Source organism: Trachurus japonicus, chromosome 9, assembly GCF_045865225.1.
Source record: "Trachurus japonicus isolate A0001 chromosome 9, Traja_1.0".
NCBI lineage: Eukaryota > Metazoa > Chordata > Actinopteri > Carangiformes > Carangidae > Trachurus > Trachurus japonicus.
The window spans coordinates 39,501,714-39,528,119 of record NC_140915.1 but is presented as its reverse complement, the minus strand read 5'-3'; the positions used below and the strand labels follow the sequence as shown (position 1 = coordinate 39,528,119).

General features: G+C 43.3%; 1 protein-coding gene across 15 annotated transcripts in view; it reads left to right on the top strand.

Annotated features, from left to right (window-relative positions):
- fbrsl1 (fibrosin-like 1) overlaps positions 1–26,406 on the top strand; it is a 271,719-nt gene that overhangs the window by 97,487 nt on the left and 147,826 nt on the right. For all 15 annotated transcript variants that reach the window (XM_085787868.1, XM_085787876.1, XM_085787867.1 and 12 more), the window contains exons 3-4: positions 21,391–21,492; positions 26,162–26,197. In XM_085787868.1, coding sequence (XP_085643994.1) covers positions 21,391–21,492; positions 26,162–26,197 — 138 coding nt within the window. The remainder of the gene's footprint in view (positions 1–21,390; positions 21,493–26,161; positions 26,198–26,406) is intronic.

The window sequence follows — 26,406 nt, the reverse complement described above, 5'->3', positions numbered from 1 at the left end:
CTATGAAACCTTAGTAGTAGTTTGTTCTCAACAGGAAATTAATTTATTTCCTTGTTTATTTATCCATGCGGAAAAAAATCGACATCTTAATCAAGATTAAGATTTATTATCACCCTTAAGTTAACTTTAGTGTTAAGCATCTAGCGGCCCAGTTAACTCAGCATCCTTAAGAACTCAGTGCCAGAGGCAATAAATACTAAAGAAAATAACAGCATGAAAGCTAAAGTGGTGGGACATAATGTACCAGCTCTCTCTTCCCAGGTTGTACTGATTTCTTTCAACATGGTGCTATGCTCGCTACACCTCTCACCCCATCCTTCTGGCTCCCTGCTGTTCTCCAGTCTCCCTGACATGCCTACACAGTTGGACCGTAGCTGCCCTTATACAGGCATTTCACGAGCTTAGATTTTTTCCAGATGTCTAACTTGGGATATTGGCTACATGTGTGCTTTTGATGTATGTGATTTGCTAGCAGTGTGTATGGGTGTACAGATATGAGTAATGTGAAAATTTGTACGTACATGCATGTGTGGTGTGTACCATACAAATAAATATTCAATACACTTTATGATAGTTGTGTAAAAATGTGCAAGTGAATATGCCATCAGCAGCCATTTCTCATTTTATTAGCCGTGGTGGCACATGGCACGCTGAAAGGGATCATCATCAAAATAACCTGACTGCCAATGGAGCTGTGCTCTTTGGATTTACAGTTACCCTTGTCTGCTGTTTCAAGTAAAGCAGAAGTGTGTTTTGTTATTTAGGGGGCTTAAAGCTCTGGGGAACTTGCCTTTCCTTGATGCAAAGTCGCTATGACTTACATCTGCTATTGGGTTACCACCAGATATCCACATCGGCAGGTGTTTTTGAAAAGCAAAACGTTTCAAACTGTGCTTATATGCCTGCTTGTCCATGCTATAAGGGTTGTGTCATCTCCTCCCATGTGCAGACTCACATCGACTCACATTTTACTCAGATCGACTCACATTTATAACATAGACAAGTTAAACTGTTGTTACTTTTTAGGACTATTAATTTCATAATGTGTGGCCTTTCTTTGTCTCTGCAACTTGACAGTCCAAGCATATGTATTTTCCACCGTTCTGGGTAGGAGTCGTTTTTCTTGTATAACGTGTTAAATCACAAGAGAGAGGATAAAATGCCTGCCAGATAAAGCTGATTACAGTGCTTATCAGATACATGCAGATAATTATGGTCATAATGCAAATGGAACAGCAGTCAAGATAACACAAAGCCTCTCCACCATCAAAAAGCATAGCAGGTGATGAAGAGATAGTGTAAGATAGAACTAATACCCGGCAACTGTTTTGGGTAAGACAACGCAAGCATGTCATGAATTTACAAAGCATACCACATACCAGAAATAGCTGGTCAATAAGCGTGGAAATCCCCTCTGTGGTCGCTGCCATATCTAACAGGAACTGGACTGTTTGTTAAACCATAACCAGTTTTGTAGGTTTATATATTTGGATTAGTGTCTGGCAGTCTGGTGTACAGTATGTTTATTTATGCATTGTGGAAACTATGCTCTACCTTGTTTGTTTTGTCTGTTAACTGATGATTTTCCAGGGGTAGTACTGTAAAAGGAAACACTCAGCTGGCAGCTTTAAGCCTCTATAAGGCTGGGAGAGCCTCTCTCTCCTCAGCTTACAGGTATGACGTTTCTTTCCTCACACTCTGAACCCCTGTTGTACTGCTTTTAGTGTTATCTTGTAAAGCTGACATACAGCATGCGGTCCTCACACCATCACTCATCACATGCCACACTGACCCAGACCAGATGAGGGGGAAGCATGTTAGCATTGGACATGCATGGATTTACAAAAGACAGAAATCTGGCCATAGAAATGAATGCTCTCTAAAAGCAATGACATTACATGGATGCTGATGTCATGCACCAACATTAAAGACACAGCTAACATCTGTAATTATTCATCATGACCAATATTGTGCAAACTTGCAACCAAACAAATGCACATTATAAAAATGTTGTTTTGGTGCTTGTTTGGGTTGGCATTGAACACAAACACCTCCTACATGATGCCAGCAGAATTATCTGATGCCAGAAAACCAGTATAGACAAGATCAGATAAAGTTAAAGTCCATCCGATCATATCAGAGCAGGCAAGATCAAACTAGACTGGAACAGACCAGACTTTATATATTGAGCCTATTGTTTTGTTGGTGACAGCTGGTGATGCTGGTTACAGCAGTAGATGACAGATATCACATGGAATGAGACAGAAACATTCTTACACACAATAGACTGTAATCTTACACAGGGAAATGATAACATGATCTCTATCATATCTCCATTTGGTTTGTTTCGGCTCACAAGAGTAAATCCAATGTCCTAAATTAAACAAACGCTGCAGAGGTAGTTCAGCTCCAGACAGGCTGACGTGTCAGCTGAACATACTGACATCAGCAGTTCAATATCTTATTTCATCTGTCCTGCTCACTTACTCATTTCTGCTACTGTTTACTACTTCCACTGTTGTTCCTCCAGTGGAAGTCACTTTGACTTCTATAATTATACACTGCTTGTATACATACTGTAGATCTGAAGTGTTTTCCAACCTGGGTACAAGTAATTGTAATATCAATGACACAGTGTCCTTTCCATACAGTAGTGACCTCACTAGATCAGTGATGGGAATAAAATGCATACATTTCATACACAGTAATCGTCCTGATTGGAAAAGCTTCGACTTGACTCTGTATAAACACATGTAAAGTTTAATTTATCACAGACTCGTAGATACATTCTAACCACAACTAATGATCAAAAAAGCACAACATGGACAAATACGAGAATTTGTGTCATTGTATAATGTTTCATTTATAGCAATGTGTTACTGTCTCTGCCTTTGCTATCACATCTTTTTTTCTAAAGCAGAATTTGCTGGACACATGCAATGTTTTCAGAAAAGCTGCCGCACATAGCTAAGTCTTCTTCTAACTGACCCACTGAGTCAAAAACAAGCCAACATGTTGGAAAGTAGCTGATTTGCTGTATGGGATTGTAATTTTTTTTTTTACAAGAAACCGCCATGAACAGAAATATTTTAGTTGCCTATTTATTTAATAGAGCAGGGAGGTCTGCCTTGTTTTTATCACACCTGTTTTTTAGAAATGGCTTCCTTTTTTGAAAAAGTCATTTTCAAAGAAGTGGCCTGCCTTTGATGCTGCTGAGCTACGTCACCTTTCCCCCTTTCATACCATCCCTCGGCCATTACACAAGCATGGTTTACACTAGATGGTCCACTAGTCTTAACTTGTCAATGGAGTGGTTTACACTTTGCCCTTTATTTGTTTTTAGATTTGCATTGCATCTTGACTGTTGTACTGCTCTGCAGCTGCTGGCACTTGTCACATCTACTCTCCTGAGTGGGCATTAGAGGTGTGAACTGAGTGGCTAACACTGCTCTTTTCTCTTTTCGTCTGTCATCTTTGTTCATTTTATTATTATTTTTATCAGACCAGCTTGTTGTTACAAAGTGTGGAATTAGATGGGTGACATGCTTATAACTATAACTGACATGATATTAATAAATCATACATTTCATATACAAGTTTTGAATTAGTTTTAATACACATAGGAGGAAACAACTCATTTTAGAATCTCATTGATATAAAAAGGTAACACTCCCATTCCTTTATTATTATTATTATTATTATTATATAAAAAAGCATTTAAATCTTATTATGAAATATTCTAGGCACTATTCATGGAGTGAGGTGTCAAATGTCAGAGAAGGAGATGTCTCGACATTTTGCCTCTCAGTGCAGTGTTAATGCTGCTGAACGGGCCTCAATGTGCCATCGATCTGACCCAGATGACCAGGCGTTCACATCCCTGTAAAAACACACAGGGGATGGAGATGTAGAGCAATGCACCATGTCGTGTTTGCTTTGTTAGCTCCCTAAAGCCTGGCCTCCGAGCTCCGTTTATCAGGTTTGTTTGCACAAGGGGGTAATTTGTAATATTCACTCAGGGCTTTGGAGATAGAGCAATGGGACAAAGGGTAGGAAGGAGATCAGCAGTTTGTTTTCATTGGTCCAAACTGCAGTGGAAGTTTTATTTCACAGCATTACTCCATTTGGTTTGTTTAGGTTCACCCTTGCCAGTTACCAGTAAGCAAAGGATTATGATTGAAAATCATACATGAATACAGAGTTACTGTGTTCACTGGACAGAGATCCAACCATAATGTAAGTTAATATAGTTCTATCATTGTTATAGGGAAATTCTACTGAAGGTCTGACTCTAACTATTAAATACTCGCCGCCTGCAGCCTTTCATGTAATGCAGTTTTTCACTGATAACCAGAGTCAAAATATGTCTATAGAAATTCCTCAAATTAATCAATTCACTATCCTCTTCTATATTGTTACATGTAGTGCTTCCATGTCACATTGCCTTGTCGTATCTCCAATGCTCTGCCAGAGGTAGAACATTAAGAAACATTTAACAACATGACAGTAAGGTAAGTTTAGTTTTTATTGCCCTCAACTCTGCCATGAATGGACTTCAATAAGACTGTGCTTGCTTTTAGATGTAGCACTTAATACTATGGAACCAGGCCAAAGTGACCCCAGATATTTGGGAGAACATTGCTGTTAAGACAGATGCAGACATTGAACCTCTGCTGCAATATACTCAACAATATCCAGTTCACTCCTGGCAGATCTACATAGACTATTTGCTCTTCACTGCACCATGTTGTAGGTTAAATGTTGTGCTCTTTAACACAAAGCTGAGGTGAAAACGTCTAATTAGGTACTAAACTGTTTCACTTTGCACCACTTCCTCTCAGACATCAACGTTTCTGTTGGTTTCATCTGTGTCAAATTAGGATCTGGACCACTTCATCTCATGACCGATGTGTGAAGTGTATGCAAAACTTAGATCAGCAAATGATTTCTGTTTCTGTGTGCAGACATACTACCAGGTCATGCTCAATAGCCTTATTTATAGTACTTGCTTTTACCATCAGAACTTTGCTTTTATTCTCAGTGTGAACAGATCCACTCCCAATACATAACTTATAATTGTGGTATATAACACATGACATGCCTGTTGGGGCTCAATAGATAATCTAACATTTGTTTTGAAAATACCACAGGTCACACTATCTGTCACACTATTACTTTCTTACAGAAAATGTGCTTTTGAAAGGCTACAACACACTGTTGCACTAGCCCAATGCCAACAGTAAACAAACACTTAGAGCAATCATATAGGTGCATCTACAGTGTACACTCTGGCATCATTATGGCTAAACAGAACACAACTGTAGGCATTTATGTGTCCTGAAAACAGTCTTGTGGTGCTTTGATCGACATAAAATGTTGCGACCAAAGAAATTTCACAGTGTGAAATGCAAGGCAGACATGGTCTCTGGCCTTGCAGCTGTTGCAATATAAAAGGACAGAGAGAGAAGAAAGTGGAGGATAAAAAGCCTTTCCATCCCTGGAAGGTCAAGTAGACAGGCAATTTTACTATATCTCCTATCTCTGTGACAATGGCTCTAGCAGAAACTCACCGAACAGCAGTGTGAAAGAAATCACAGAGAGGTAATGGTGGAAGTAGAGGGGGAGTTCGGTCTTGTGGGAGTCATTTTCCTACACTACTTCTGGCCTATAGATTTATGTGATTTGGCCCCACTGTCTTCCTCCCTTTGATGAAATTCAATAGGTAGACGTATGGCAAAGTGCTTCTAGCTTTAAGATGATTGCTTGGGGTCTCCAAAAGTGGATGAGTGTCTGGAAACAACTACACGGTCAGAGAGCACACGCATCGCCGTCCTCTCTGGAATGAAGTGTCAATACCATGGTAGTGTTTTTGAAAAGTATTAGAATTTATTTAGGTTGTCCTGCTGCATCTTCAGTATATAATAGTCGTCAAACAGGAGTGACTTGATACAGTGTTTGGCTGTTGCAGGAGAGTGTTAAGCCACAGTCCAGGGTCGGGGGTATTGGACTCAGGTTGTGCTTGATTGTTGACAGAGCGCCGCCCAGGTAAATGTCAAGCAGAATCAGACTTCCTCATCTGTTGCTTCCTCCCTTGCTGCTTCCATTCCTTTCACCACTGCTTGGTATTGATTTAAGACCAGATGTGGTCTCTGTAGATAGAGACCAGGCTGGCTTGCAGGTGAGGTTAACTGCTATTTGAATAAAAGGCAGTCCTTGTTCAAACAGTAACAGAAAAGCCGTGGGCCGGCTCAATCACACCCCTCCATCTGAGACGCAAATGTCCCAACATATCACAATAGCCAAACGTACAAGCCTGCTGATATATGCCAATGCCCACACAATAGACTGTCTTTCTACAAGCAAATGTTTTGGTCAGAAAACTTTCCCATTTAAATTCCAGTATCTCATTGTTCATGTGTAATCAAACCACACACTGGGACTAATTATAACACCAGATGCTTTAATGTATCAATAATCCTGTTTTTAAGTGCAAAGAGTTTGAATATTCATACAGTTAAACAAGTAGCCGTCAGTGCGTTAAATTACAAATGGAAAAACAAGCTGAAAACACCTGAATACCAAAGGTGAAAGCAAATAGTCCATGTCACCATAAAACTGTTCTTTAATCCGTTCAAATGATAAAGTTTCACAAGACTTTGTGTCCATATCAAACAGAAACTAATTGAACACTTGAAACTGACTGATCAGTTTGATTCTGAGTTTGAAGCCGAGCTGAAGAACATTTCTGTTAAAGTGCATGAATCTACCCCCTTCCTATCTTTGCATTTTGACTAGGTGAGAACTCCATTAACGCTAGCCGTGTTAGAGGATCGGGACCTTTGTGACCCCCCTTCAGGAGGGTCTGGTCATGCTGATTGTTTAGGCTGTGGTTGTACCATACCGGACAGATCAGGCCTCCCTCCAGCTCCCGGGTCAGACTGAGACTTTGAAGGCTAGCTGTTGAGATTCAGCAGACAGACGCCTCCTCTGGGGAGCTGACATCATTAGAGTGGAGAGCAGGTCCCTGCTCCTCTCCAGCTTCAGTGAGGGAAAGAGAGAGATAAAGAAAGAGAGAGGAGGAAGGGAGGGCGGGTTTAAGCAATGCAAGGTCAAGATCGTGGCACAATTACCCTGGCAGCGTCATGCCCTGAGAGGCCAAAGCCCCTGACTTCTCACCCTGCCAAGGTCGCCTGGGCCGCTCCTCAAGACAATTAGCCTCCCAATATCCTCCCGTCATTTTCACATTCACCACTCACATCCCTCTTCCTTCCCCTGCTCCTACTGCTCCTACTCCTCCTACTGCTTCTCCATCTCCAGCTACTTCATATGCTGTGAATATGCTCTGCAGTCGCTCCCAAGCTGTAGACATCGTATTCTCTACAACTCTGCATGTGTGTCTTTGTGTATATATTTTGCTAATACAATGTGTTACCGCCATCAAGTGGTGCTGCAAAAGTGCCTCACGTGCGTGTACGTATCCTCAGCAATGCACGCTCACAAGCCCAAACAAAGCCTGGGTACATGAAGGAGACAGAAGTGACACATTGAGGTTTTTTTTGGGGAGCTGGAAGTGGCAGAGTGTCAGTCTGGATACTGTAATGTATGAGTGTTCGCTGCTGGAAGGAGCGGGGGGCACAAACAGAGAAAAACACAACAGTAAGACAGCTAGTTGTGAATGTGGGTCATCTTTGGTTTTCCTCATAATGTAGGATGGGATGTACATGGCAACATTTAAGGTGGCCCATGTCAAGCTGAAGAAAAAGTTGAAGGCAGCTCATTTAAATGGTTGTTTTGGACTTCTGAACTTTCTAAAATGAAGATAGATATAAAACTATTTTAAACTGTTCTTGAAGGTCGTCCAAGTCAATCTGCTACAAACAAGACAGATGTATTGTTTTACATGAAAATGGACCAAATACCTTACATTTTCCACTCCACTCTGAAAAATGTTCTTTGTTCATGGAAAAATTATTATATTCTCAAAAATCTATACGGTAATAATAATGTCATTGTAATTGCATGATGTAATTCTGGTGTGATGGCACCTTATATGACTTAAGCAAAACAGCTGGTGGTTATCACTCGATGCCACATCAAGAGTTGTCCTGCTCATCTGAAATTAAGCTGCCATTTCATTCAGTCACATAATATCCTATGTTTTTAAGTGGCACAGATTCAAACATTGTTCATCCCATGATGGGGAACATATGGAACAGTCCAGGGGACAGCGTCATCCAGGAGACAGCTTCATCCAAGGGGCCTTGCCAATCAGAATGCACAGCGAATCCCCCTGTAAGCTTATTAAATCACTATTATCCCTATTAACACAATGGACGTGATCCTCTTCTACCAGCTGCATCCTCATTTTATGTAGTGTACATTGTGACAAGCACTGCCTGTCAGATCATCTAATGTAGTGAATATGCTCACATGCACACACGCAGATGTGCACAGGCACTCACAGATAGCGGAGCTCAAATCCCAGTGCATGTCAGCGTTTTGAGGAATCATATAGATGCAAATGCAGCCATGTAATTGCACAAGCAGTAGATCTGTGCTCTCTGGGCTGGATGCTGTCATGTCAACGGCTGATTCCATCTGCTTTTCATCGTTAGTTTTTTTTTTCCCCCTTTCCAAGACCTGATTTCCATACCAACCCAAAGCTTTCGAATCCTCTCATCTTATCTGCTCTGCTCCTTCCTCCTCCGCCTCCTCCTCCTCCTCTTCCTCCTGCTCGATCTCCTTAACCAGTCTATCTCTTCTGGTCCAAGCAGGAGTGATGGAGCTGACAACAAAGAGTCAGATGTCACAGCCCAACAACTGGATGATGGGGAGGAGGCCTCCTGCATAGTTCTTCTTCTCAGCCTCTGTTGTCTTTGTCTCTCCTTGCCTTCCTCTTCCAGATCTGCCATGCACAAACTCCTTAAAGTGTGCCATTGCAGTTTTGTGAGGATGAATGCATCAGTCCTTCCATCTTGTCTCGCTATACATTTGATCTCTTCCTCTGGTCTCTTCTTTCTTTCTTGTGCGTTTACCCTCTTTGTCTTCTCTCTTCATCTCCTGACCTCCCGTTATTCTCAGCAGTCTTCATATTTTTGCATGTCAGGTGCTGGAGCTGCATGCTTGCTGCATCTGGGCTTATAGGGATTTAAAACATTCCTTATGCAGGCCTGCATATGGAGATAGATGAAAGCCAGTGTGACGGCAGTGTGATGTGCTACCAATATACCAATTTGCTGCAAGTCAAAAGAGCCATGATTCTTTGCTTGGAGAGAGAAGGACTTGGCTGGAGGGGATTGTGAGGAGTGTGCCAAGACTTTTTTTTTTCTCCTGTGCTTATAATTGTGATTAAGGCATTGTTACATTGTACATACTCATGTAAATCTCCAGATCTCATTAAATTCTACAACTGAGGAATGCAGGGAATTGAACTTAGGATTTAACCTATTAATATAATGGTACATTTAGTACGTTTATTGTTAATGTTTACAAATGACTATTTGCTGCCTTATCTTTCCTTTGACTTGAGACTGAAGTAAAATATGTGAAAAACAATGTGAATCATAAAAGTGCAACAAAATAGTGAAACTTAAAGTGACTTAAATTCAACAGCCTGCTGGCTGAACAATTTTGTGAATATAACCGGTGAAAATACAAAGGCTGGGTGTAGTGAGCACTAGCTGGTCTGCAGTGAAGATACCCACTGCTATTTAGTACCAGGTGGAATCATTATGCTACAAATTATGTTGTTTACAAAAACTTTAACAACAACACCAATTTCAATAGATGTTTTTCACAGCAGATATTTTGACTTTTCATAGCAGGTGGAACAAATAACTTTAATGATAGCTTTGCTTCATTAAGTGTCCCAGTAAGCCATTCTGGTAAATAAATCAACACACTCAATAGCAAGGCCTGAAACACCTAAATGGAACGCAGTCATTGTTGTAAATTACATCTTTTCTTTTTCTGCTGCATGTTCAAATTACAGATGTGAAAAATGTGCATCGTGTGAAATGGATGAGACCGGGTGGCCTCGTCGAGCACTAGGTGACTGAACAAACATCAGACCACATAGGAAAGAGTCGACAATGAGATCATTTATTTGTTGCATGCACATGCCAACACCAATGCTGCAGTAGTTACCACACTGATGCCTGCATGTTGATATTCAGGGGGCTACAGCTAGCTATCTGAACATGCTAGTACACGCTGGCAGAAGGTACATGTAATACAATAGCAAGACAACATAGCTTGCTTTTGTTTCTCATCCACCTGTCCTGAAGTGAAGAGATCAAACTATATGAACAAGACCTACATTTGCCAGTTTTGTTTGAACAGCAGCAGTCTGTTAACATGTTAATATTTATCCATTAGCTGTGCTCCACATCATTTGGACACATGCAGTATAACATGAAGATACAGAAAACGATCTGTTGTATGTAACATGCATAACAGGACATATTCAGATTCTGCTCATGTAAAGGTTTGAACATATATAAGAGAAATAAATAATTTAGATTCAAGTAAGCACACAGAGCGGCACATACATTGTTACACTCTGGTTTAGTACACACACACACGCTTCAGCTCCCCTACCTCTCCCTCCCCATCTCCATCCAACACATAACACTTCCTCCAAAATTCGCTGGCACTGTGTGCTGTGCAGGCATGAGATAACGTCCCAGAAGTTTTCCAAGGGCAGGACGAGTGCTCAGACATCAGAGGGAAGCCGCATCGAGCCGAAGCTGATTCATTACATGTGTTGCATCTGCCTCCTATTAAAAAGCCCAGAGCACTCTGGCTGTCTCTCCCTCTCTTACTGCAGACTGCCTCCTGACTCCTCGCCTGAACTTCATCTCTCCCTCAATAACTCCCTCTTTCTGTCTCTTCCCTCCAAGCTCACCCTCTGCTGAGATGACATGCCTTGGCTCCCCACTCTTACACATTAACCCTAGCTTACTACAATATACGTTAGGTAGCTTTCTAATTGTTTCTCATGATAACTACAGTAGAGTAATGAATATAGAGTATGATATATATTGACATGGCTTTTATTATTGGCCAGTTTTATTTTATCTCAGACATATCGGTGTTGACTGCCAAGTTAAAGGGATTACACTCAAGGCATGGCAACGCTGTGTCTGAGGTCATTCAGAGACTGTATTTCCATTACATAGTCTGTCCGGCAGAGAGCACTGATAATGTTTATCTTCCCACATGCTAAGTCTATGCAGCACAGCCAAATGAAAGTGAACTTTGTATTAAAAACAAAACAAAAAAACTTGAATAATATCATGTCTTTGACAATGACTTAAAACTCTTCCCAGTTTTGTGATTTATTACACATCTATTGGCCATAGAGACCCCACAGACGAGTAGCTGTTGCCATCATAAAAACTAATAGATACTGAAATATGGTTGGACCTCCGTTGTGATGTTATTGACAGCTCTAACCCTAACACTAACTGTGTAGGTGAAATCAGATTAAAATACCATCTTTTATTGGGAAAGGCAAAAATTAAACATGCTGATGAAAACATTCAAAATACTGTATGCAACTGATCATTTAATCCCATTCGAAGGGCTTCTTTTACCCTTTTTGTTCTGGACCTGCAAACAGAGGCAACAACTACTAACTAAATCTACCTATAGGGAGAAAATACCTCACATACTTTTTATCACATGTTAACTTTGATGCTGGTCATCACCCAGTTTCACTTTGGTCAGCACCAAAGCAACTGCATTTTGATTAAGAAACATGGCACGATTTTACTCAGACATTCCATTAAAGAGCCATTTCCTCACCTGATTGAAGAACACAGTCCAAAGTTAGACTGATTGGAAGTTCCAGACTGTTCTTCATCTAGCTTTTTTTAATCGCTTGCTCATTTCCTTTACCCCACAATCTCATCTTCAGTGTTTTAATTATGTTGTGGTGAATGATAGCTAGTTTTAAGGTGTGTGTTTTGGACTTGTTAAAAGGGGCCTTTTTGCAGTGCGTACGTCTGCTCCAGCTGATAATTATTTCAGATTACATTAGAGGAAATTAAACATTTCTTAAAGTACGTGTGAGGGTGACAAAGTTATCAACTGTATTCACAGGAGAGAGTGTGAATTTTGCACTTCCAAAAATGTAATTTTTTCGGCTGCTAATAAGATCATTTTCAAGTGTTAAAAAATAATTAATGGTGCTACAGTATTTCAGCAGAACTGCAGTTTTCAGTAAATGGATCAGTTGTGCTCAGTGATCAATGATGAAAGTAACTGGTGATGAAAAGTGTGTTTATTATCAAAGCCAAGATGAAGACAGACATTCCCTCTCATTTGTACAAAGATAATCCTCATTATTGTTCATTTGTGTTTCAAAGTCGGGTCTGGCTGATCGCAGTGGCCAGAATCCAGTGTTACACTGGCAGAGCACTATAATGAAATTGTAGACACATTTCGTTTGTAACTATCTAAATACTTGGTGTAAGTGTTTCAATTACGTGGCCTACATCTGGATCAGCCAAAGTATTTACAGAGTTTGTATTTTCTGTGATATTTAACCAACTTGTGAGCTTAAGTTACAAAATGTGTGTGTGTGTGTGTGTGTGTGTGTGTGTGTGTGTGTGTGTGTGTGTGTGTGTGTGTGTGTGTGTGCGTGTGTGTTGTCTGCCATTCTGTCATTTCGACATCTGTCTGGACCACTGATCTGTCCGGCCAACAGACTCTTATCAGCTGATAAAAGTGTTTACCCCAGCCTTATCTCTGTCCATTTAAAGGTTAAGGAGTTGAGAGTCATGACTGATAAATCCTTTCCACATGAAACTGTTGCAGAATCTGTGATTGATGTAGCATGCCTACAGTTATTACGGTCATACTGTTGAGCTGCGCAAAACACTTTGACCTGAGAGCAGGAGGCAAATTTTATCTCACATTTTCAGACATCTGAAAGATACAATCAATCATTTGGTTGAAATATTGCTGGAAAAAAAGAAAAATGATGAATGAATGAATGAATAAATAAATAGATAAATAAAGTCAGATTTTTGTGCTTTTAGTTTCACCTTTCACCTAGTAAATGGTGACATGTATTTTTCACTGTTTTCACTAATCACTGTAACCACATCGAACCTGATTTAATTAATTTAAATCTTACCACCATTAGAACTGCAGTGATGAGGGAGCACCGAGAACTGGTAAACTACTAATATTTGTAAATATTTAATTCTATTTTTATTATCCTTTATTCTGCTAAGTTATCTATAGCATTTTAGTGTGGCAATTGGAATATGGAATGGATGTCAATGCCATTATGAAGTTGTGATTAGAGGACATTAATTATGGAAGAGTGGTTTTTAACCCTTGAAAAAGTTTTATGTCCAAGTTAATTCAAATTAACATGTGTGCAATACATTCAAATTATTAAATTGCTTTTTTTCCCAAGGTTAATACTAATTTTCTGCTGCAGCTATTCAGGGGTTGAGAATATAAACATATATACTGTATGAATCTTTTTCTACACTTCCCCATTATCTTGAAAATACTCCTGGTGATTGAAAGGTCTACTGAGATAATTACAGCGCTGAGAGGTACAGCAGCACACACTTGAAAATGAATGAATAAATCATTCTGTCTCTTATTTTCCAAAAAAGGTTTCACTAAGTGCAAATGTGGCATTTCCAATAGCGTGTACCACAACCTGAAGTTGTTTTACTGCAACTTTGAATGTGCCTTCATTTTTGAAAGCCAAAGTGAACTTTGACTTGCAAATAATCATGTCAAGTAAAAAAAAAAAAAAAAAAAATGGTGGTACAACCTCCAAAGTGAACACCATTTGAATTTTGCTTGTTAGCATGCATAAATCTGTTGCAAAATGCACTCACTGCTCTCAACGCTAATAGTGTACACAGAAATCAAAGCTGAGCGTTTCTTACACAGCAACAAGAGAGGAGGGAGATCTGCATAATGTTGGCCCCAGCTATGAAGAGCAAAACGCAGATCCACAGCATTGCTCTCTTGCTTTCCTTCCAATAACATCATTAGCATTTTGACATCATCGGCCTAATTGTTGTTGGGAGCTCTGAGAAATGCTTGCCTTGGAGTGGGAGTGGGGAGAGGGAGGAGGGGGCCGGGGTGTTTCTGCTGTAAGGCCTTGTGCTTATCAGTGCAGGGCAGATACTGTTCCTACGGTCCTGGCTGACAGGTGAGGTCTGTGTGTGTGTGTGTGTGTGTGTGTGTGTGTCGGTTGCGGTTGTCAGTGAACCCTCGGGACAGGTGCTGAGGGATGGTTTCGTTTTTGGGAGCAGGTGCACCTCCCACCCCCCACCCCTTCCCCCCCTCCTCCTCTCTTGCCTTGTTCCCTGGTCCCCCCAGGAGGCATATGGTGAGAGTGATTGGAGAGACCTGGGGCCCACGGGGAGTGCTCCTCTCCCCAGTTCATCTGTTCCAGACAGGGCCCTGCGGGACACTCAGGCTCTCCCAGGTCCCTGTTGGCTGGGAATCAGGCCGAGGAGGCGGTTTTGCTTTCACGTTGACTGCTTTGTTACAGTGTTGGGCGGTCGCGGTGGCCACCCCGGTTAGCTTTACGCTGTGCAGCTTTCTACACTGCAGTTTTGTGCGCAGGACACATGCTGCACAGCTAATAGGTCACACCCTCTAATTTGTTTGCCCCGTACCTCATTTACACGCAAGTGTTGCTTTTAATCTGCCAACTCTTGTCGTGTCCTTGTGCCATCGCTTGGAATAGAAACACCAACTTGCTGTGATTTCACAAGCTCATATTTGTGAAGCAGCGCACAAATGTGATGTGCCTCTGAGTGCACTAGGAGAGAGAGTTATGGGGGCATTTTAGGCCTTGTATAATATGTGTACCTCATTTTATGTGGTCATTTATTATAACACGAACTCCATGAATAATGTATGATTAAAAGGCGTAATGGATACACTGGGACTCGTCAAAATAAAAGCAAAAATCCATTTGCTCTCCCTGTAGTAAATCCACTAGCTTGTCCTTGGGCTAATTTCCAACTTGGGACTTGGTGGGGGAGTGAGTGCATGTCTTGATAGCAATTTCAAGGGAGGGAGGTGTTGGTTGTGCTGAGAGCTGAAGAGCGAGAGAGAGAGGGAGATGAGGGAGGAGGAAGTAAAATGAGACATGGATGGGGAACAAAGCCAGGAACACCTCTTTCTCTTGAAGCCTCCCTACTACATCTCACTCTATCCCACACTCTATCTCCTTCCCTCTCTCCTGTCTCTGTCTCTCACCATCTTATAGCTCCCTCCCCCTGCCTCCGAGCAGCTGCCACTTCTGAGCCTGAAGAAAATGAAGGCAGATGAATCAATTTGGCCTGTGGCCCTAAAGTGCACTTGTCTGCACCCTAGCCTGGGCGGGGGGGATAATGAGCCGATAGATTGAGCCGGTGCCGGAGCCCGGCACTCAGCGCCGAGGTGCCTCTGCCCGCTGCACCGTCGGGCCCCCGCACATACACACACATACAGGCACACCATTGCTGAGGCCTCCCTGAGCAGCGGTAGCAGCCTGTCGCTGGGTTAATGGGGGTGAGGGTCCTTTGCACAGGACACTTTTCAGAACAAATTAGAGGAAGGATCTGTATCCGTCCTCTCCAGCGCTCCCTTTCCAGCATCACCCTCATCCCCCCCCCACCCTGTGCATGGGAAGCCCAGAGAGGAGATTTGAGCGCGGTGGTAAGGAGCAGAAAAGCATCACGCCAGCTAGAAAGGAAGGTGCAGGCGGGGGACAAGGTCCAAGATCCTAGAGTAATGAGGATTGACACTGGGACAAGGGTGAGGCACAGCCTCCCTGAGTGCTGTTGACAGGTGACGGCAGGCTAGGGAGCGGCGAGGCGGAGTGAGAGGAGCTGGAGCAAGGAGAGGAAAAGCGAGGTCAGGACTAACAGCTTCTCTTATTCAAGGAGGAAAAGGGTGGGAGACCGCACAGCCATTCGATGCCCCCCTAAACCTTCCTGCAAGGTGAAGGAGGAGGGAGGATCAAAGGAGCAAGACAACAAAGCATCACCCGCCAGCCTCCAGCCAGCTCCCTGCTGGCAGGCTGCAGATTGATCCACACTGCAAGGAGAGTGAGGAAGAGGAAAGTTAGCCGAGCCTAGCATGAACTGATGTGAATCGCTACTGTCTATCAGTGCCTTGACTAGTCCTTTCTTAACAGGGGTCTTTGTGACTTCACCCAGGGTTAGAGTCGTGTAAATGAGCAAACCCAAGTCGGCACTACTCAACTTGAGGGGAAATTAAGATGCTGGAGGGCCCTTTGAAGATAATTAAAGAGCACAGAGCGGCAGCCTCCAGAGAGGGACTGCAGACATGTTCAATACCGAGACTAATGGAGCTAATTTCCAGTACATTATTCATGTAAAATACAGGCCCTGACTTAGCTATGTTTTTTCTATGTCGTTCTGTCTGTCATCTCAAGTCAGACTGCAACCACAACTACAGATTAATCATGTTCACTAGCTATTTCAGCCTGATTACCCTCGCCCTGATACTGTATGGGTTAAAACCTCCAATCTAAACAAATTGAGTCTCCACAAAAAAGGCTCCTTAAAATAGCCAGGTGGCCAAGAACTGTTCCCGCTTGGCTTTCCCAGAGTGCATTTCAAAGGCATTACCTCAAGCGTAGTGGAAAGGCATTATGACCTTAAACTGTGTCACCACTGGTAACCAATCACATCTCAATAGAGGCCATTAGCCCCACCCTCAAGCTCACTAACTTGTCCTTTACCATTAATGAGTAGACAAAAAAGAAAAAACAACACATGAAAGCTGTACAGTTGGGAGCTTAGGGCCAATTAAACACCTCCCCAGACAGGAAATTAGTCCCAGCCTTAATCACAGGCAGTCAGTGTTGTCAATCTTTTGTCAGAGTTGGTGAATTCCAGCCTAGATCAATTGCTCTCCTGTCCCGTTGAACAGCGGCTTGGGGAACGGTCCTCGCAAGCTGCATCATTAACCTAGGTGCCTAATTAGACGCTGTGGTCTGATCAATAGCCAAGTTGATTGCTGACTGGGTAATGTAGCTGCAGGCCCCAGAGGAGACGGAAACACTTTGAGCGCCTTCAGGAATTTGTCAGCAACACTGATGCTGGGTAAACAAAGTAATCAACGGCTGCACTTGACGGCGATGTGTCACAGACTGTACCTCGACGTTCTGCCTCTGCCTGCCTGCCTGTCTGCACGCCGAGGGGGAATTTTCTCTTTGTGCTCTCCTTGAGAAAAGGAAATCAAAAAGGCCACCATCTATTTTGAGATTCAAGGAGTGATTAGGCTGACAGCAAGTCGAGAGAGAGCGAGGCACAGGGAGAGGCGGGTGGAGGTGGAAGTCAAACCTGATTAGGCCCACCTGCCAGGTTTCTCTTCCTTCCATCTCTACACCCTGATTGCTCGGCGGCAGCTCCCTCCTCTCCTCCACCACGCTCACCCCATCTCACCCTCATTCTGTCACTGTTGACCTCGGTGCACTGCTAATGCCCCTTGGCCAATCAGCATGCTTGCCCTGGCGGCAACAGGGTAATTAAAAGGGAATTGTGTCTACTTGGCATGTGAGCTGGTGGGCACAAGGGTAGACAAACACTCTCTCTCTGCTGCCTGGGCTCCCTCCCTCTCTCCCAGCCAGGTGGTAGCGTACAGGACCTGTCAGATTAGCTGATGACCCTTTTAATTCAAGCCCAGCCGGGGGCCATAATTGATATTTACCGGGAAAGGTTAATTGTAGCAGTGATCTGCTTAAATTACAGTGGAGATCAGGAGACCGGGGCCAGCCACCGGGGGAGCTGCTACATGCAAACTGCTAGTCAAATGGATTACACCCCGCGGCCATCGCCACTGTACTCCAAGGTGGTGAAGCAGCACGGGACATTGTGATTGGCCAGTGCTGCACCAGTACACAGCCTTCCTTGCTGAGCTCGCCAACCTCCCATCTGGCTGGGAATTTGGAAGCACGCCAACTGTGGGTCTTGATGGCCTGCAATAAAACAAGCCATCCATGTTGGCATCAGGGTTGAACACACAAACTGGTATTTGTACATTAAAGCTGCTTAAAGCTGATAATTTGTTCCACTGTTTGATCTCTTTATTAATTTGACCGTAGTCATGACCAGAAAACAGCAGAAATAAAATCAAAAACAAAGCAAAAGAAGGTGTGAAGTAGTGAATGGCAGTGTTAGACAGTGTTAGGCAGTGGATCCAAAACTTCCACCTGCTCAGCAACATTTCTATAGTGTACTGTTTGTAGGACAAAGATAATACAAACTTACTTCTGCATTAACATTATGAAATGTGGTAAAGAAGCAATGTTCATCACAACCTGAGTTGGACAGTAATATATATATATATATATATAATGACTGGTGTTCGGCTATCAGTCTAAATTGGTCCATATCAATGCAGTCCACACAAACTACAACAGAATTTGTAATGTGCCTTGAATCCATGTGACTACTGTAGCACAACATAGCTAACAGGGTCCACATTATCAAGTGAATGGATCAGGTGCACACAAGTCCAGTACATTAGTAAATACAAAATTACTCCACAATATTTAATGTGCACATAAAGCATTTTTGAAGAGAACTTCAATATATTTTTAATTCTAAATACTAGCATACAGTCTGGTTGTGAGGAATTTAATATTTAATATTTGTTCAAATTGTTTGGGAATTCAACAGTGAGTTTGTGAACACCATAAATTACCCACAAATTGTCATACACATTGCTTTATCAAACCTACTCCTACCCTGTTCGTACCCATTGATCATGACACATTAATCATCATTATTAAGACTGATGTAGAACACAGTCACAGTTGATTTGAGTGAATTGTTACTGCTGCATTCCTGTTGCTGGCTGGTCTGACCAGCACCAGTGAGGAGGTTTGAGGTTGCAGGTGTTTTGCTACAGCCACTTCTGCTTTGCATTTACTCAAAGCACAAACTGACACCGAGCTGTGAGACACCACATGGACTTTGTGTTTCCCTGGAGTTAAGAATATAAGGACAATGGCCCATTGAGAGTCTGTTGAAGCCATTGTAGGTATGCTGTATTGTTATGCAGAGCTGCTTAACTCGTGGAGTCGGTTATATATCCCAGTGAGTGACAGGAAATAAGATGGAACTTTAATTTCTGCCCCCGGTTGAATCGTAGCTGTCCAACTGATGGTTTTGTTTTGTAGTGTGATTTATTGCAGTGTCTGTACTTTTGATATAAAATGGATTGCCCTGGTCCTCAGTGACTGTGTCAGGTTTCAAGCTCTTGTAATTCTAACCAATAAACAATTCTAATTGTTAATGTTAATGTTTCAGAGGTCATTTAAGATGAATAAACAGTTCAAGTGTCGCCAAAACAACTCACAAATCAAATGCTGCTCATGTTTTAACAAGAAACCAAGGGAAATGCCTGTTTTAAAAGCTTTCCGCTTTGGTGTTACATTTCATGTATTATGATTATGTGATCATTCAATTATAGATAATTCATAAATTACTGTCAACTCTACTAATGATTCTGCATTTATATGTTCAGAAACCACTTAAGGTAAATTAAAGGACCACCATGAGCTGCAAGACCACTTTATATATTCTTTAGCATGAATCAAGTCTCTGGTGGAGTAATGAACACAATTTTTCCACATCTAACATGAGAAACAAATAAATGTCCTTTTGGTGTTTAAAGGTAGAATCTGGAGTTTTGTTCGTTGCAGTTTGTAAACAAAACATTCAAACTGGGCCCCTCCTCTCGGTCTCAAATGTGTAGCCTCCTGCCCCTGACAGCAGGGGGCAACCGCCATTCTGACACCCCACCAGTCCAACTAGGGCTCTAATTGTCTAAATGGAAACACTTAATTTTCAATCAAACGTCCCATCATTCTGACAATTTTTCGACAATTCCTTTAATAGCATATTCGCCTTCATGAACGTACGAAAACAGAGAACAACAATTTAACTCAATGATAACATGTCAGGCTGTTACAATATTTTTTCCACCAAAAGATTTTGCACTGGTTGGGCTTAGGCAATGAAGAAAGGAGTTGGTTAAGTTTAGTAAAAAGAGCAGGTAAAGGCTAGACAGGCTGACTAGTCCCTGTCTGCGCTCTGCTGCGTAATAACGTACAACCATGTGGGTATTCCTCTATCAGCATGTCTTAAAGAAGGGAGTCACTTGTTGAGTAATGCACATTTCCTTATTGAAAGCCTTGTCGGAATGGGACGTTCGCATGTCGGAATAGCGGTATGTCTAAATGGTGGGATGTCGGAATGACAGCAGCCGCAGTCCGAGTCCGAGTGGAGCGCTGGAGCCGTGGGCCGATACCCGTCCGTCACCACCAACGGGACCCTCCGCTGTTATGTCGTAACGAGCAGGAGAGCCGTTTTGATGAGCTGGGAAGTGGTTGTTAGCGGCAGATGCTAACCACTACCGCTAGCCAAAGTTAGCATTGAGCTAGCTCACCACAATGGCCCTCATACTTGTTACCAGTAGAGGCTTTAGTTGTCAGTGAAATCCGGGTATCCGTCCAAGACACCAGCGCTTCTGTCAGACTGTATTTCTTTTTCTCTGCGGTCCTGACTGCTGCTGCTGAGAGAGAGACACTCGCTAACATCCGGACAGCTAGTGGGGCTAATAGCCTTCCTACTCGGCTGCACGTAGCTTCACCTGAGCTCTGTCATTGGCTGGAGAGAAAACACAGACTCTCTCGCTCTCCACTGAACGTCCCCATGCACAACAAAACAAAGCAAAAGACCAAAATACAGGCAGGGGAGGGAGCGCTGCAGACACAATCACCACCACACAGGACTAGAAGCTCATAGGTGATGATTAAGATGGATTTCATTTGTATACGTCTAGCATTTATTTTTGGGCAAAAAACTCTAGACTCTACCTTTAACTGTGCTGGGGTCTAGTGACTGTGAGGAACACAGCATATGATTCAGGTCATTGTAATTCTTTTCAAAGCATTCAGTGACCCCTCGTGCCCTGGGGTTGTCAGTCTGTGTCTTTTAATCATTTTCCTCTTTCATCTTCATTTTCATGCAGTGATGTCAAAGCGATGATGTTCACTGCTGTCATGACGCACATGACTGAAAAAATCCAAATAAGTCTATGGTGTGCTTTGGAGTAGGTTTACTGTAATGTAATGCCCATGTCATTTGTATTTAACTAGTAAAATAATACAGTCGTGGACTTAATGTGTAATTTAATTATCTATATAATCATTTGTTTTCCTTATCCTTTCAGTTGCTCCGTAGTGTATAACAATTTCATCAGGGCAGTTTGCAACACCCAGTTTATCCCACTGAAATGCTGTGAGCATAGTGGTTTGGTTCAAGAGGCAAGCACATGATTATAAGATGCCTGCCCCTTTTTGTGTTTCCTCTGTAGATCAAACCTTTGGCGCTACGTTTGGTCAAAGTCAGCGAGGACGAGACGGTGCAGGAGCTCAGCCGACCGCACAGGAGCAACTCCAAGGAGCAGCTCAGCGAGGTGAGACCTTGGACGAGACCTCCCCGCTTTTCACAGGCCTCCTACAGAGAGCCAGGCTATCCACTTTCACAGGCCAAGGCAGAGGACCCCTGAAACGTGATACAGAGAGCGGATGGACGACAGCAGCACTGAGGCTGAGATCAGAGGGCAGCCGGTGCAGTAGCTCCTGCTGTGTGCAGCTCTCACCTCGTAAATGCCCAGTGTGTTGGGGAAAAGACTGGTTGGCTGGCAACACATTGACAGGAAATGAGCATCACCTTGTTGGCCTGGCATTACTTAAAGTATGCCGCAGTTAAATGTAGACATGACCTAACGCAGTTCAGCCAGGTGTGGGCCGACCTCGTCGACCCCAGCGTGGAACGAGTTAAAGAACCTGTTCCAATTATCGCTGCGCCGGCATCCATATGCTAGCCCATTTAGAGGATGAGTAGATGGCAAAGGAAAATGGAGGCAAGGCACTGGTTCAGCATAGGGGATGAAATAATGCAATTTAGATACAGAGGAAGTAATGAGAATTTATGCAAAATCCCAAGCGGCTCATTTTAAATGAATGTAGAAATATGCTTCCTAACTAATGCCTGTCAAGCAGGCCTCCCAAACCTAACCAAATTCAATCAGACTGTTCATTTAGCTGACGAAAACAAGAGGAGAAAGGGAGAGAGAGAAAAAGTGGAGGGAAAATATGAGGCTTCCTTTTCCAGCAGGGGTAAAATGATGGAAAGAAAACGATTTTAATGAACTTATTAAATACATTGTTTTAAGCTATTCAGCATTCCAATTGAAAATCCAGCCTAATGAAAAAAAAAAAGAAGAAAAAAAATCACCCGGCCTAATTTTTCCTATCTTCATCCTCTTTTTTTCTGAGCCTCACTGCTCTGTTTCTCTTGTGCACTGTCCCCCCTCTTCCCCTCGCACCATTTCTCTTGAATTTGTGTAAAAGGCTGTCTTTTAATGAAAAAGTCAGGAGGAAGAGGCGGGCTTGTCAGATAAAAGACCGACGCCAGTTGACAGCTCTGACAGGGATATACGACAAGCACAGAGAAGGAGGGGTGGGGGTGGGGGTGGGGGTGGGGGTGTGGATGTGGTGGAGGTGGTGGGTCTGGCAGTGATGGGGGTGGGGGTGGGGGGCACTGATGAAAATTGCACGCTGTAATCGGCGACGGTGTTAGATGTGGCATGTCTCTCTAATCTGCTGCCAAATAAATGGTGCACAGACGCTGATCGCTGTAGCCACACGGTCCATATCTATCCATCTCTCTCCCTCTGCCGGTCTTTACCTTTCTCTGTCTGTCTGCCTGCCTGTCTGTCTGTCTGTCTGTCTGCCTGTGTGTCTGTCTGTCCTTTTCCCTGCTGGCTGCTGTATTTCACCCGGTAAAGGCCTGGACATGACACACACACACGCACACACAAACACAATGATTCCTTACCAACACCGTGTCATTGTCTCCCCTATATTTCTTATTTTTTCAGCTCCATGAAATCTCCGCCACCGCACTGAGAGCACTGCTAATTTTCGTAAAATACGCTCCACCACATCAAAGTGGCTTCCCAGCTTTAAGAGCTCTTAACTAATGATGCCGCGTCGGCAACGAGTAAAATGGATTTCTCTTGTCTTACCGCCAAAGGAAATAGAGACAAATGCGACATGCGGACGCGCCCGCCTGCCCGCCTGTAAAAACAGTCATGCATCAATTTGGAAGCAGGGGGTAAAAAAATTGCAGGGGATGCTGTTTGTTCATTGCCATGGTTGGGTCTTTATCTGTTTATTTTGACTAGGTAATTGTGCCTGCGGTGCAGCGGGGCCCCGGCACTAAGCCACACAGGGATTAGGGAAATGTGAGGTGGTGGAGGGGGTGGGTTCCAATGCATTTGTGTCCTGCAGAGGAGAGGGCGGTAGTTGTGGTGCTGTCATGGTCCTTAACACCCTCCTGTATCCTCCCACACCCACCCACATGCACCCTAACCCACCCACCTACCTGCTCTTCCTGCCACAGTGGGCACACACACTCACGTCCTCTCCTCATCACGCTCCAGTGAGCTCTGATCGGCCTGCCTCTTGCCCTCCGTGCAATGACAAAAACCAATAGTCTGGGCTGAGAGAAGATGGACTGGACCCTCCCCCCTTGTCGCCATGTTTTTCTTTTTTCTTTTTTTTTTCTTCTTTTTTTAATGGGTGGAGGAGGGAGCATGGAAATGGGGAGAGGATTAGGGGGTGGATTTAGCAACATTTCTCTTCTCTGGGGCTGTTTAGTTAACCCTTAAATGCCGCCGGCATCCGCACCCTCCCTCACACTACCAACCACCATAACCGTCACCACACACACTCACACACACACACATGTACGCACACACACACATTTTGTCCTCCCTCCCCCACACTCCCTCTCTGGGGCGGGTTCTTAAATCCTTTTGAAGTCCTAAGCGCTGCAGAAATCCATTGAGAGCCATGTATAATGGCTTTTAAGAGAGAGTGTTTAGCTGTATGCCGACCCTATGGCTTATGAACCGCTGGCGTTTTAATGGATCCCCCCTTTCCCTCCCCTCTTTTCCTCCCTTCACCGGCACTAAATCCAATGGATTGTCCCTCATTATCATTTAAATAAGCCTCTCTTTCTACTCACAATGCTGCAAGTTGAATGAACTCTACATAGTAAGGCTAATTCCAAATGGCCTTGGCCTCCCACCACCTATGTGCATATGCACTCACACACACAAACACATGTATACACACACATATTTAAGTGCACTCATGTACAGACAGACAACAGACCGCATTCTCACTGGAATACACTTTTGGCCCCTTTGTGTCCAAAGATTTTGCCTTCTGTGCTGCTCTTCCTCCCCACCGCCCTGGCCTCCTCTCTGGTTGTGGCAGTGAGGGGAGCGGAGGGGTTGAGCAGAGTGGGAATAGCCTTTTGATTCCCGCAGAGCCTGCTTTCCGGTTCACGGCAGGGCTCCTCCCTAATCGTCACCGCAGGAGCCGTCCTGCAAATCAGAGGGGCACACAGGCGTTGATGAGGGCTGAGGCCTAGAGCAGGTGTGGGAGAATGGATGAGGGGCAATGGGAGGGTGCAAAACAAGGGAGGAGGCAGTGGTGGTGAAGGTTTGGGGGAGGTCGTTTGGATTGAAGGTGGACCTATGGATGAAATTGGTCTAGCAGAAAAGTCCCCTCCAGAGACCAGGGGGGGAGAGATTGCCAATCTAGACAGAGGAATAAAAGCAGTGAAAAGTGGAAGTGGAGGGAGGGATTTGGAGATTGGTATTCGTGCTGGGCGCTGACAGACAGAGTCAGAGCCAGAGAACAGAACAAAACCAAGTCTTTTCTGTCTCCATCCTGCTCTTGTTCAGCATTTAGAGGACTGCATTAGAAACACAGGAGGAGTTTGATGGGCCAAAACGCCTCCCGCATGAGTCCAAACAGGGCTGATATAACATTAAGACAAACGCTCGGTTTGCTTCTGTAATGTGACAGACACCATTAAAAAAAGAACCTACAAAACAAAGACAAAATAAATTGACAGTATTTTGTGAAAGATAGTTTAAGTACAGATAGACATTATTATACTTTTTCTCTTTGAGTTATTATATTCACCTTGTATATGCACCACAGTATATATATGCAGATTGCATAAATTGAAATATCTACCCAGTTATGCTAATGCCAGTTGATGCTTCTTTTATTATGTGTTCTGACTGCAATGCAAACACAAACTGGAATATTATAATATGATACGGAATAAGAGGAGAAGCCATTATCTTCAGTTAGCTGCTTACCTGAGCTGTCAGTCACTCAACACAACAATCTACATGTGGGTGTTTTTTTCCCATTTTGTCTACTAATCCAAGGGATAAGGGATTTACTGTGTGGCACTCACACAGACAGGGGAAGCAGAGTAAAACCAATAGTTAGTGACACATAATCTTGACCTACACTGTAATTTATCATCTATATTATATAACCATGAGAAATAATTGTCTTAGCTCCAAAAAAAGTCAGCAGGCAAGAATTTAAACATCTTTTAAAGGAAAAGTTTTGTTGTCTTCCTCTGATGTTAGCACACTAACCAGCTAGCCCCACTAGCCCCAGCCTGGCTTGGGCCTTTCTGATAGAGACTCACTGTATCTTCCAACCTGCTACGAGGACATAGCGCTGCTTAAAGTGTGTATTTTACCCTGTTGTACTGTAAAGACAACTGTAGTCCTTGTCAAGCGACAGTCACCACACTTCTTGTCTGCTCCTGGAGAGGAGGGCAGGCAAGAAAGCACATTTAATACCACAGAATACTACAGGAAGCCCCCTACAGCATGCACAGTTCAATGTTACTGTGTTTGAAATTCATTTACACATACTGAGAATAAGTATTGTTCAGTATTTTCATTATAATCTTAACAAATAATTAAAGTTTTCCTCGGTGTATTTTAATGACAGCTGAAATGAAGTCTGTCAGCAGGACGTGAGTGATTGTTTTTAAAGAGGGGTGGCTCAGCTACCCCGGAGGTGTAAGCCAGAATGTATGGGAGTGATGTGTGGTGGGTGGGAGTTACATGGCAGGGCGGGTAAAAGGTTAACGTGAATATTGATATTAAAGCAGCACTGCTTCATCATGTCTGTGTCAGCGAGTGAAACGCTCCTTAAAGGTCATCCCTGTTCTCCTCTCTCTCCCCACAGAGTTCCACTCACTCGCTGTCAGGCCGCGGCTACTCGGTAAGTGACATTTTCATGCTTCATAGCTTTACGGCAGAATTACAATCTCCAACGACCCGCTTTATGGCCCTGGCGCTCGACATTTTAATTATGTTAAATAGAGTAATGGAGAAATCATGATATTAGGAACATTAATTCTGGCTGACTGACTGATTAAATTGCGGGAAGGTGTCCTGCGCTACCTTGGCGAAAGGAGCCTCGTTTTATTG